The sequence below is a fragment of the Pogona vitticeps genome, chromosome 2 (genome assembly GCF_051106095.1).
Source record: "Pogona vitticeps strain Pit_001003342236 chromosome 2, PviZW2.1, whole genome shotgun sequence".
NCBI classification, from domain to species: domain Eukaryota; kingdom Metazoa; phylum Chordata; class Lepidosauria; order Squamata; family Agamidae; genus Pogona; species Pogona vitticeps.
In genome coordinates this window covers 32,896,913-32,909,659 of record NC_135784.1, presented here as the reverse complement: position 1 = coordinate 32,909,659, position 12,747 = coordinate 32,896,913, and the positions used below count along the sequence as shown (strand labels likewise).

General features: G+C 43.9%; 1 protein-coding gene across 1 annotated transcript in view; it reads left to right on the top strand.

The window, feature by feature from the left end:
• GABBR1 (gamma-aminobutyric acid type B receptor subunit 1) overlaps positions 1–12,747 on the top strand; it is a 184,878-nt gene that overhangs the window by 169,117 nt on the left and 3,014 nt on the right. Inside the window, exons 19-23 of the mRNA XM_072988844.2 lie at positions 677–784; positions 8,066–8,159; positions 10,739–10,866; positions 11,849–11,977; positions 12,598–12,741. Of these exons, the coding sequence (XP_072844945.1) occupies positions 677–784; positions 8,066–8,159; positions 10,739–10,866; positions 11,849–11,977; positions 12,598–12,741 (603 nt within the window). The remainder of the gene's footprint in view (positions 1–676; positions 785–8,065; positions 8,160–10,738; positions 10,867–11,848; positions 11,978–12,597; positions 12,742–12,747) is intronic.

Sequence of the window (12,747 nt, the reverse complement as noted above, 5' to 3'; positions counted from 1 at the left end):
GTTCCTAGATTAAACGGTTTCGAAGGAGAGGTGGTTTGTAAATAAGGTAGTCAGATAAGTTACTATTCCTTTAGATCCAGCTGTCTAGGGAGGTCAGGGTGTGAGAAAATGTATTTTCTCTAGAGAGGCATATCCCTTGTGTTCTGATCTCATAACTGCAGTTCAGGAGAACCCATTTTAGTTAAGAATGTGAACCTTTGTTGTTCAGTTTGTAATGTTTATTTTCAGATGAGAATCCTTTGTGCCATAAACACAGCTGTGTGTTTTTTTCTGCTCACACTTTAATCTTCCATTTTATCCATATGTTCCATGCTCTGCCATTTGCTGTGTTGAATTTTAGATTGTAATTTTCTCAGGGAAAGATCTTGTCCTCTTGCACTTTGTATAGCACCATGTACGCTGGGCTGTGTGGTGTGTGTGTGTGTGGAGAGAGTGAGAGAGAGAAAGGTGTGTGCTAAGCCTTTAATGCAATGCTTCTTAACCATGGGTAACTCAGGTGTTCTTGCAATTCCCAGAGGCCTTCACTACAAGCTGTGCTGGCTGGGGTTTCTGGGAATTGCAGTCCAAGAACACCTGGGTGACCCAAGGCTGGGAGCCACTGCTCTAGAATTTCTGTTGCTTTCTGGTACCCTGCAGCATCCCTTGGGCCTGCCTCAAGTTCTCCTCTTTCCTCTAGACGCTGGAACCATGGAAGCTGTATGCCACCGTAGGATTGCTTGTTGGACTTGACTTTGTCATCTTGGCCATCTGGCAAATCGTCAGCCCACTGAGACGCACCACCGAGGTAACCCTAATAATTAACAATGTAAACAGGTTTTACAGACCCTGAAATTTGATCTGACTGAACAGTTGTGGTTTTTGCAAAGAGAAGTCATTCTATATTTTGGCTCCCAATGTGAGACAGGGCTACCCTGTGGAATTCCTTTTCACCACAAGATCTAAGTCCTAGACCTTCTGAAGTGCTGATGTGGAGGAATAGCACTGAACATACACAGATTTCCTTTCTGCCCACCACTGAACTACATCAGTCAGTTTATATATATGTAGATATCTGGCTGTGGAGCCAGAGTTTGGGAGTTTGATGAGGCTTATGAGCCTCGTGGTGCAGTGGTTAAAAACCGCTATACTGCAGCCAAAACTGTGCTCACGACCTGGGGTTCAATCCCAGGTAGCCGGCTCAAAGTTGACTCAGCCTTCTATCCTTCCGAGGTCGGTAAAATGAGTACTCAGCTTGCTGGGGAGGCAATGTGTAGCCTGCATAATTAATTTGTAAACCGCCCGGAGAGTGCTTGAAGCGCTATGGGCGGTATATAAGCAGCATGCTTTGCTTTGCTTTGCTTTTGATGTCCCACTGGGCCTCCTGTGAGCCAGAGCCAGCCTCTGTGGCCTTGGGCAGGCTGCACAATCCCAAGAAGCCCCCAGAAGAAGAGGGTGGTAAACCACTTCTGAGTATTCGCTATCTAGAAAACCCAAAAAAGATTTACCATAAGTGAGAATTTCTTTGATGGCACATGGTTGTTGGTGGTGGTAGTGGTGGTGGTGAACAAGGGAATACTCATTGGGGAGAAGCTGTTTCTTTCCTTTTTCTGGCAAATACATGACACATGGGCAATCACGAACCAACTTGTCCCTTATCCATGCCTACCACACCTTCTAGGTCCCTGTCAGTGGCTAATTTTTTTTCTGTGCAGGTAGGATCACTTTTCTTTGTTTCAGTTCTGGCATATGTGAGTGCCAGGATTGCTTAGCTGCTGCAGAATCTAATCAGTTATAAACCAGTTATAAATAATTAGTTATTGATACACTGAAAGCTTCCTCCAGCAATTTTTTTAGCCTTTGTAATTCAGTGCTGAATTAGTTGGTCAGCAAGCCAATTCAATATTATTCCAGTTTGAAATAATTTTTTTAAAAAATAAAAAGCTTCTTCCCACTTTCCCGCAGAAGGGACTACAAATCCCAAAATGCTCCTTTGTGGAAGTTCCAGCTGCAGGACCTCTAAATTGTACTCACTTGGAGAGAAGGCGCAGCTGATAGGCTTCATGCCTTGGAAAGGCCTAACTTCCTGTTTGAAAAAGAAGCATCTCAGTAACCATCGGGGCAGCTTCCTTTTCAAACAGGAAATTAGGCCTACCTAAGGCAGGACATTTGCCAGCTGGGCCTTATCTCTCCAGATAAGCACAATTCAGGTGTCTGTGAAGTTTACATCCTGCAGGTGAGACATCTAAAAAGGAGCATTATGGGACTTATAGTCCAAAAAAAATCCAAAATGCCCATCCCTTATAACATCTGAATGCATGTGCAACACCATCCCAATCAGTAGACCCCTGAAGAATGTCTCCCACTTAGTGTATTTCTCCTTTTCTTTCCACCAAATGATCCACATCACCAACCCATCTTTCATTCCTTTAAGCATTCTGTGGCCAATTTCCTGTAAATGTCAGTCACTTGCTCACCTCTCTGCTTCTCTCTCTCTCTCTCTGTGTGTGTGTGTGTGTGTGTGTGTGTGTGTGTGTGTGTTTGTGTTTCTGTCTCTTCTCTCTCTTCTGATGCACAAGCTTTCTCTCTTTCTCTGACAAACTCAGGGTTCACAGCAAGACTTCAGTACTCCACTGCTAGCACCGCAGTACAAGATGTTTGCTTAAGGTTCAGCTTAATCTCCTTGCCAGAAATGTAAACCTGCTACTTGATGTTCTGTTTCCTTGGTCACAAAGCCTCTACCTGGCTGGATAAGATTTTTGGCCCTATGCATGTTGCCTGGGGCGGGGACTGTGGGGCTGCACATAAATGCACAGGCATACATATACATACACATACATCCCATAGAACACATAAGCCCTATTCAAGTGCTAGCATGCCTACATTTGCCAACAAATTGAGAGGTGTGTGTGGAGTCCTGCCCATTTCTATTATCACTCTATACACGTGATGACCAAGGAGAATGGGAGATGTTTCTACTTGCATGTAGGCTCTACACATGAGCAAGAACCCTGTGAGGCATGTAAGGGGAGATTAAATGCTAACAGTTACCTCTGTTCTTCGAACTCCTTGGCTGTCATGTTCAGCAAGCCATTGCGGAAGATGCGGAACTCGGATTGCCCCCTGTAAGCCTGTTGATGGAACCAGTCATCCTAACACCTGAGAGGAGCTATACATACATACATACATACATACATACATACATACATACATACATACATACATACATACATACATACATACATACATACATACATACACACACACACACACACACACACACACACACAGAGAGAGAGAGAGAGAGAGAGAGAGGCTTGCTCCATCTGACCTCTCCAATACTCTTCTTCCCCACAAATATCAACAGGGAATGTATGTGTGCCCACAAATACATGTTTTTCCTCTCTCTTCATCACATATCTCTGTGCAGTCGTGGGAAGGTTTAAACCACTCATTGTGATTAGCTGAAAACAATACATTTCTGCTGGGGAGCAGTGGTAAACCAAAGCCTTTTCCATCCCTCACCAATTGATAAAAAAAATGTGTTCCTGCTTCCAGGAGAGGCGGGGGGGGGACTCAGAAGAAATCAGATTACTGGGGATTCATTTCCCTGGGGATTCATTTCAAAGTTGATGAGTCCTCTCCCACTGAGAAGCAAGAAACAGTGGTCTCAGATGCCAGGCACATTGCCCTACTGCCAACAACCCAGGTTTTATGGGACTGTAGAGGGAGCAGCCAAGGGCCGCAGTTTGGTCACCTCTGCTCTAACCAGTCATGAGTCATAAATCTTCAGGTGTGGCAATCTATGTGCAGAATTCCCATCCCATACCGTCTTCTGTATCAAATACTGTGTGAATTGCTTATCACTTCTTCAGCCTGAAGGTAAAATGATGGCATTGACGCCACCACTGTTATTCATAGGTAAGCATGCTGGAGCTTTGGCACACTGCCGTGGCTTACTATTAGGAAAGTGTGTTTAGGATTTTTTGGACTACGGATCCTTTAATTTTGGCTTCTAAGACTACCATCTCCCAAAATCAGACCTGACAGAAACCTAAACTGTTCAACTGGAGAGAAAGCCCAGCTGACAGGATAGGCCTAACTTCCTATTTGGAAAGGCAACTCTCATGTAAGCCGTGAAGCCTGTCAACTAGGCCTTTTCTCCAGGTGAGTGCAATTTAGGTTTCTATAAGGTCTGGATCTGGCAAGTGGGACTCCCAGAAGCAAATTTGTAGGATTTGAGATTTGTAGTCCAAAAAATGTGAAATTCACATTCCTAGTAAATATCGTCCTTAATTATTTTAAAAGGAAACTCTTTCCAAGCCAGCTAATCTCACTTGGTGAGACATGGTAGCATAGAGCTGGTGTTTCTCTGAGGAATGAGTGCAATACAAACCCACTTCCAAAATTCAGGCTGGCATCTTGAGGCTGAAAATGGACAGGATACAGGAGAGGCATAATTAGTCTGCTTCATCGTTCCATTAACAGGGATGCACATTTTGAAGCAGCTAGAGGTAGATGGCAGCACCTCACCAGCAATGCCAGGGCAGCTGCCGCTGAAGCATGCCGCCCGTGCTTTCTGCCTCATCTCCTTTGCTCCTCCTTTCCCACTCAACCCCTTTACTGGAAGCTGCCGTTATAACAACAGTAGAGGGAAAGCTGGCGGAGGGGGTTTTTTACAACTTTGTGGAATGATTTAGATCAAAGAAACAATAAAGCACAAAAAGCTAAACATTCCTGCCCCCACTGCCTTTTCCAAGCATCACTCAGCAGGTGCCTTCCTGTGTGGCAGTTTCTGAAGAAGTAGCCATATTTCTTTGTCTCAGCATGTTGGGGAAAATGAGCAGGTAGTGGGGAGAAAAGAATGGCGGGAAAGGCAAAAGTGACACAGGATTCGGGGAAGACAGCACTGACCACTGCTGAACATTCCTTACCATGAAAACTCTATGATGACACAGTCCGAATTGAAATAAGAGACAGTCCTGGAAGATAAGACTCCCAGATCAGAAAGCATTCAATTAGCTACTGGGGAAGAGCAAAGGGTAAGGACAAATAGCTTTGTTGCTAATTGCGTGACTTACTTGAAACTGAAAGGATGTCTAGTGACTGATGTGCACAGGAGTGAAAGGAAAGTCCAATGCTACGCAACACATACAATTGGAAGATAGAATGTGAGAATTATGAATCCAGGTGAACTAGAAACTATAAATCAAGAGATGGAATGTATAAACATTGCAGTGCTTAGGGCCAGTCAACTAAGGTGGATTGGAATGGGATATTTTCAATCAGGCAACTACAAAGTGTTCTACTTTGGAAACGACAAATTCAGAATGGAGTGGCTCTGAGGCAAGATGTAGCACAGGCAGTTATGGGTGATAATGCAAAGTCTGACTGAATAATATCCATCAGACTTCTGAGGAAAACTATCAACATAACTATCATTCAAGTGTATGCTACAGATACTGAAGAAGGTGAAATGGAAAGCTTTTATGTATCCAGGAGGAAATTGATCACACACCAAAACAAGACATATTTATTAGAATTTTTTGTGACTGGAATGCAAAAAAAGGCACCAGGACAAGAAAAAGAGCAAATACGAGATGAGTTCTCCCTAAAGAAAGCCACAGGATTGAGTTTTGCAAAGGCGGAGCACGGATGTTGAGAACAGAATATGTTGGAGATCTCTCATTCATTGCCGTAACTCAGAGGCCACTTGAGGCATGTAGCAAAAACAATGGGGGGATGCGCATCTCCTTTTCTTCCTGCTGTCTTCCATCACGAACCCTGCTTTAATTTTGTCAACATACTCATGTCAGGATAATTGCAACACTGGTCATTCAGGCACACTGTTACTAACAGGTTTTAGCTGCATCTACTTATCCGAGCAAGCAGTTGATGTAGGTGGATGGAGCTAATGTGATACAAGATACTGTCTTTGAAATATTTTCACCAATGATTAACCACTCTCTGTCAAAGACTGGGGTTTATGACTTTTCTGCTGCCTTTCTTAAGGTAAAGTTTTACAGGAGTTTATAGTTACTGTCGTAAACATGGAGTCTTTACTTCCTCACGTCCTTTCCTGATTGCCACAGCTTTTTGTCATGATAACTTAGCATAGCAATGCAGCCGCCTGCTGCTGGATGCTGGCAGTTTCATCATGTTGGTAGTTTTTCCTCTGAATACAGTACTTTTCAGGTTGTCTGTGTTGTGTCTGGATACTGGTCCCCACTAGACGACTGATATCTTAAATAAAGCCATCCTCTTGTCGCTGAGGGGCAGGTGGCATCTTTGTACAGAGCTTGGAAATCTAAAAAGTAATTAGAAACTGTTTTCATTCTAAGTTGTCCTAAGTAATTAGTTATTCTTCTAGCTGCTGCTTGTAAAAAAGTAACAATTTACTTACAGATTTCTCAGAGTAAATAAATACTTATTCATAGTTGATTTTTAAAAAATTCTGAATGTTTTTCATGGAGCAGCAAAGGCACAGCATAAGTCAGCACTTTTATCATGTGATGATCCTTGTCCACTATATAGTGACACCCCACCCCATAATTACAGTACCAAAGTAACCATAAAGTTACAGTTAAACTGCAAAAGAAGTGCAATTATCGCTTGTTAAGCTACAGTTGTAATATAGGGATGTGGTGGGGCTGCAGGTTAAACCGCAGAAGCCTGGGCTGCAGGGTCAGAAGACCAGCAGTTGTAAGATCGAATCCACGCAACGAAGTGAGCTCTCGTCGCTTGTCCCAGCTCCTCGCCAACCTAGCAGTTTGAAAGCATGTAAAAATGCGAGTAGATAAATAGGTACCACCTTGGTGGGAAGGTAACAACGTTCCGTGTTAGTTGCGCTGGCCACGTGACCACGGAAACTGTCTACGGACAAATGCTGGTTTTATGGCTTGGAGACGGGGATGAGCACCGGGCCCTAGAGTCGGACACGACTGGACTAAATGTCAAGGGGAACCTTTACCTTTAAGCTACAGTTGTAATATACTTGTGCCTTAGTTATTTGGGAGATGAGTAACTTGTTACTTGTAATGAGTAATTTCCAGTTTCTGGTTTATATTACAAATGAAAAGAACAGTTATGGGTTCTTCCCCACACACACACACACACCTTTCATGCAGCACCAGGACTGGGGGTCCCCATCACAAAATCCAGTCCTTGTGAATTCCAGCCTGTCTCCTCGACTCATGTTGGGCTACAATTCTTAAAAAAAAAAAACTTAACTAGCTTGACCATAGACCAAGCTATGGAAGGTTTTTTTTCAGTAAGCCCTTACAATGCAATTGGTTTGCATGTTGGCGTCATTTTTATATATATATTAATTGTATTTTAATTGTTTTGAATTTTTATTGTATTTTGAATTTTTATTGTATTTTGAATGCTGCCCAGAGACCTTTGGGTAGTGTGGGCGGCATATAAATAAAATAAAATAAAATAAAATAAAATAAAATAAAATAAAATAAAATAAATAAATAAATAAATAAATAAATAAATAAATAAATAAATAAATAAATAAATAAATAAATAAATAAATAAATAAATAAATAAATAAATAAATATTTTCTCAGATCGTCTGAGGGGGTCAAACTGTGCATGAAAGCATCAAGCCTGTGTCTTTGCAGGCAAATTAGTCACCTGAGAAGCATGGCGTGTGGGCATATACAGTTCAGGGTGCAAAAATGAGTGAGTGAAAGGGGGGTAAAATCTTCTACCATTTTTCTCAAATTGGTTGCAAGATCTTCCCTCACCTGGGCTCATGATACAATTTGGGGGAAAATATCACAGGAGGCAGGGAGGGTGGAAGAGCAGGGAGGGTTCGGTGTATATATAGCTGTCAAGTGGCCTCATTTGCACTTTAAATCGTATATTTCCACCCTACTGTGTTAAAAATGCTTGGAACAGGCCCACATCAGCTGCAGTCAAGGTGTACTTTGGCCCTTGGAATATAGCCTTAAGAAATGGTTGGCTATGACTTAACTGTGATCACATGCTCTGTTTGTTATCTGCGTTGCCTTGTTAAATCCCTCTCTGCAAGACCTCACTTGTCACCTTTCTGTCTCTCTGAATTCGGTGTCTCATAAAGGAATTCACAAAAGAAGATCCAAAAAGTGACATTGATGTGCAGATCCTCCCCAAGCTGGAACATTGCAGTTCAGAAAAGATGAACACTTGGCTGGGTGAGAGCTTCTCCCGGAAAACCGGGTAGTCTGGGTTTCTCCCTACTCTCTCCACAAATGTCTAGATGTCCTTCCCAGTTGTCGAGTTGTGATCTTGCTACAAGCCGAGACAGTGCAGTTCAGTTTTTTGTGGCTGAGGCCGACCTAAGACATTTCTGCTGTCTAAGGGCATCAGGTTTTTTTAAAAAAAACATGCAGTTGTACAGAAAATATACATTTGGATGAGGGGTGGGTGGGATTTGGGAAGCTGAGGGACGTGCAGTTGGAGAAATAGAGGGAAAATCCGTTACTGAGAACTAAAAAGAAAGACAGTCTCTAGTAACACGATCTGTATAGAGTAGTTGGTTTCTGTTCTGAAATCAAACTGCTCAAACTGTATTAAAATGACTTCTTCTTTTGGTGGGAAACTCCTTACCTTCATTTGTTCTGAAAGCCTGCTAGCCTTATGGACTATAGTATAATTTTCATTTATTTATTTAAAATATTTTTACCCCACCTTTCTGCTTAAAAAGGACCCAAGGTGACTTACATTATTAAAATACTAAAGCTAAAAACAATAAATATACAAATACTAAACAGGATCAAACAAAAAGCACTCTAGAAATGGTAAACAAAAGCAATATTTATTTTTATGTATTTATTTGATTTATATAACCGCCCATCTGGCAGCCAAGGCCACTCTATACTAAAAATATATTCAAAGCAGTAAGGTAGAACAATCTGTTTAAAAACCTTACTCAGGGAGCCAATCACTGAGGTATAAGAGCCACTAAAGCAACCACTGAAGCTGAGGCTCCAGTACTTTGGCCATCTCATGAGAAGAGAAGACTCCTTAGAAAAGACCCTGATGTTGGGAAAAGAGGAGAAGGGGACGACCGAGGATGAGGTGATTGGACAGTGTCCTCAAAGCTACCAACATGAATTTGACCCAACTCCGGGAGGCAGTGGAAGACAGGAGGGCCTGGCGTGCTCTGGTCCATGCGGTCATGGAGAGTCGGACACGACTTAACAACTAAACAACAACAAAGCAATCACTGAGCCTGAAGATTTGTATTTGTAGTTTTAGAGTCAGGGCAATTGGGAAACCTGCTTTTAAAAACACCTTGCTGAGGACAAGTGGCGTAGGATACGTCCCTCCTCACCCCACGTAGAGGTTTACAAACCCTGCCACCTTATGTTGGCGTATGAGGCAGAAAATCCTGCAAGTGTTCCTTCCTGGCAGTAAAATACAATTGAAACAATTTGAAAGAACCATCAGTTGGCTTCCCTTCCCTGTCAACTCCAGATCTGTTGCCCGAGGCAGCTGCCTCACCCTTGCCCCATTGTAGAGCTGGTCCAGCCCACAGTCCCCAGACTTTGGCCTCTTTTTCTCTCCAGCCGGGTGCCTGACACAAGCGCGCTCCTCCTGCTGCCATGTTAGTCGCAGGTGTTTGTCTCCTGTCTGTTTCTCTTCTACCCTGAAGGAACTTGGGAGGAAGAGCTAGAGGGCTGTGGAGCAGCACAGCGCCCATGGAAAATGGCAGGCTTGAACACACCAGCTGCTTCCTTGGCCCAGCCAAGGGTATAATCTTGTAAACAGGGTAAAACCTTATAAACAAGGTTTGCCTTAAAGCATGTGGAGCAGAAGTCCTCCTTCCATCCTTGAGAAGCCTTGCGTTTATTTGTTTCTTCATAATTTAATTTTACTAGATTTCTTGTTAACAAACCATAAAGCTGCTTGGGAATCCTGTAGCTGTGGTGTTAATCCACTTATGTGAAATGTAAGATCAGAAATGCTGCAGGAGTGACATGTGTGACAGCTGCACAGAAAGAAAGGGATGGGGGTGGGGAAGGAGGGGGAGGAAAGGGGAGAAGGGTGCTGGGTCCAGCAAATTCACCCAGAAATGTGCATTTGGAGAAAAGATTTAGAGTCCATTTGTGCATATATACGTCCCAGATACCTTTTCGTAAGTCAAAACATAGTGTTCATCCCTAGACAGTGCAATCATATGTTGCAGGTGCGGCCCTCCTTCCTTTGCTTTAAATTACCATATACTCCTGCTGCTTATAAAAGTTGGGCTTAAAATACTGTAATTGGTTTTCTGATGGTGTGCTACATTATCTTTGACTGTAAGCTTTCTTAGACATTATATAGAAATAGGAGCTATCCAATGAATGAATTCCTATTAAACAGCAAAATCTGCTGTCAGAATCATAGAATAAGTGAGTTGGAAGGGGCTTTTAAGGTCATGGAGTCCAACCACCTGCTTAAGGCAGGAATCCAAGTCAAAGCAGATCTGACAAATGGGTGTACAATTTTTGCTTGAATGCCTCTAGTGTTGGAGCACTCACCACCTCCCGAGGTAATTGGTTCCATTGTTGTACTGCTCTAACAGTCGGGAAGTTTTTTTCTGATATTCAGCCTAAATCTGGCATCCTGACCCTCCTTTCTATGATTACCTTTCAAGTATGTGAAATGTGAGGGAAGAACACTTCATTCAGGGTCCTTCCCTGAATCCATCATTCTTCCTCCAGAGTCTACCTGTTCCACTGTGATCACCATCCCCTCTGTTTATGCCTCCATCTCTCCCCGGTCACAGGCATCTTCTATGGCTTCAAGGGGCTGCTGCTACTGCTGGGCATCTTTCTCGCCTATGAGACGAAGGGTGTCTCCACAGAGAAAATCAACGACCACCGGGCGGTGGGCATGGCCATCTACAACGTGGCTGTAAGTGGCTTACATTCAGACAAAACAGTTAGCTTGGGAATCTCACCTGCTCTAAACTGAATTCACTGAGTTGGCAAAGAGAATATGGAAGAGGGCATGCAGAGCTTGGAAAGGCGACTTCCTTGGACTGTAGATCTTAGGATCCCTGAAGAGGAGAAGGATTCTGAAATCTGCCGTCTAAGAGAGTAAGGGGGTGTTTTCAATTTTTTTTATCAGATTTATATTGCTTTTGTCCACATCCTGCCCAGCGTGATCACATGATCCAATTCAAAGGGGCATTTGTGGGGGATGCCCAGATGTCCATTCCACTCAACTGAATGCCTCTAATCTACACAAAGATTCTTTTTTTGAAAAAAAAAGTTTCAAGACAGTGCTGAAACGCACTATCGCTAAGGCACTTAGGAAAACTAAATTTTAGAAAAGAGAGGTGGAAATTGCCAATGCATGCCTTGTCATTGTGGCATCTTCTGCTTTTGGAGCCTGTCCAAATTGCACTCTCTCCCTCTGCCTTGATAAACTCCTGCAAATTGTCATCTGGACAGGTATAGTGATGATTCCAGAGAAGCACACAACAAATATGCAAATCCTCAGCCAATCGAGCCATGTTTTCTCCACTGTGTGGTCACACCCTAACAATTCCAAGTTCTGGACTACTTCCAGACAGAGATAAATGGAGGGAGAAAACTGAAAGTGCCCAGTTCTCTCTCCTTGATGAAAATCCTGTGTGCCAAAGCCTGCGGTTTTGGCCATGCTTGCACACTGCTTGGAAAACTTACCTTTTTGAGCTTTTAACTCCCAGAAGCCTCCTGCCAGCCAAGCCAATGTCTTGGCGATTGTGAGGAGTTTTAGTCCCACACCACATTCAAAGTGGGGAGGGTAGAGGAAGACCTCTGTGCAAGAAGAGGGGGATCCACAGCACGTGGTTCCTCAGAAGACACAAAGCTCTCCCCTAAACCCTCCTTGGATTTTCTCCCTCTTGCAGGTGCTGTGTCTCATCACCGCCCCGGTCACCATGATTCTCAGCAGTCAACAAGACGCCGCCTTCGCTTTTGCTTCCCTTGCCATTGTCTTCTCTTCGTACATCACCCTGGTGGTGCTTTTTGTGCCCAAGGTAAAACCCCTTCTCCCCATCCCACCCAGATCTTTTAAAATTTCCTCTACGGCCACCCACGGGGATAGAGCTCACCCTGTCTCCCTACATTCTTAGCTACAGAAGTGGGGCTGCAGTAAGAGAGAGAGAGAAGGAGGTGCTTTTGACCCCGTATAAAAATTTCCCCCTCTGACTTTAGGACTCCAAGGGCCAAAGCTTCCAGTCTGTGAGTTGCATTAAGCCTTCCTGGAGGCCTTACCAGTCCATCGGGCTTCCGAGGGAGGACTCGCTTTCCCCAAGCCTTGGAAGAAAGTAGGGGGTGGGGAGGGATTGCTCCTCAGCCTCAAGGGAGCGGTCCCTCCGTTGCTTAGCTCTTCTCTTACTTTCTTTCCATAGGGAAGGCCAAGGAGGAGCAAACCTGGCTGTGCTAGGCTTCAGGGCTGTAGCTGAATCCAAATTTCTTCTCTCTGCCTTCCCTATGGGAGGAGGAGGAGGAAGAGGAGGAGGGCAACCTACTGAGACAAAAGATCTCAGACCCTTGCCTTTTGGCCTCATCAGACCAACCGGTGGCAAGGGGATCACCACCACCAGGTGCCCCCTTCTGTGCCCAACTTGTGAGCGGAGGCTGTTGTTTTTTTCAGATGCGGCGTCTGATCACCCGGGGAGAGTGGCAGTCAGAGCAGCAGGACACCATGAAGACCGGCTCCTCCACCAACAACAATGAGGAAGAGAAGTCACGGATGCTGGAGAAGGAGAACCGAGAACTTGAGAAGATCATTGCAGAGGTGAGG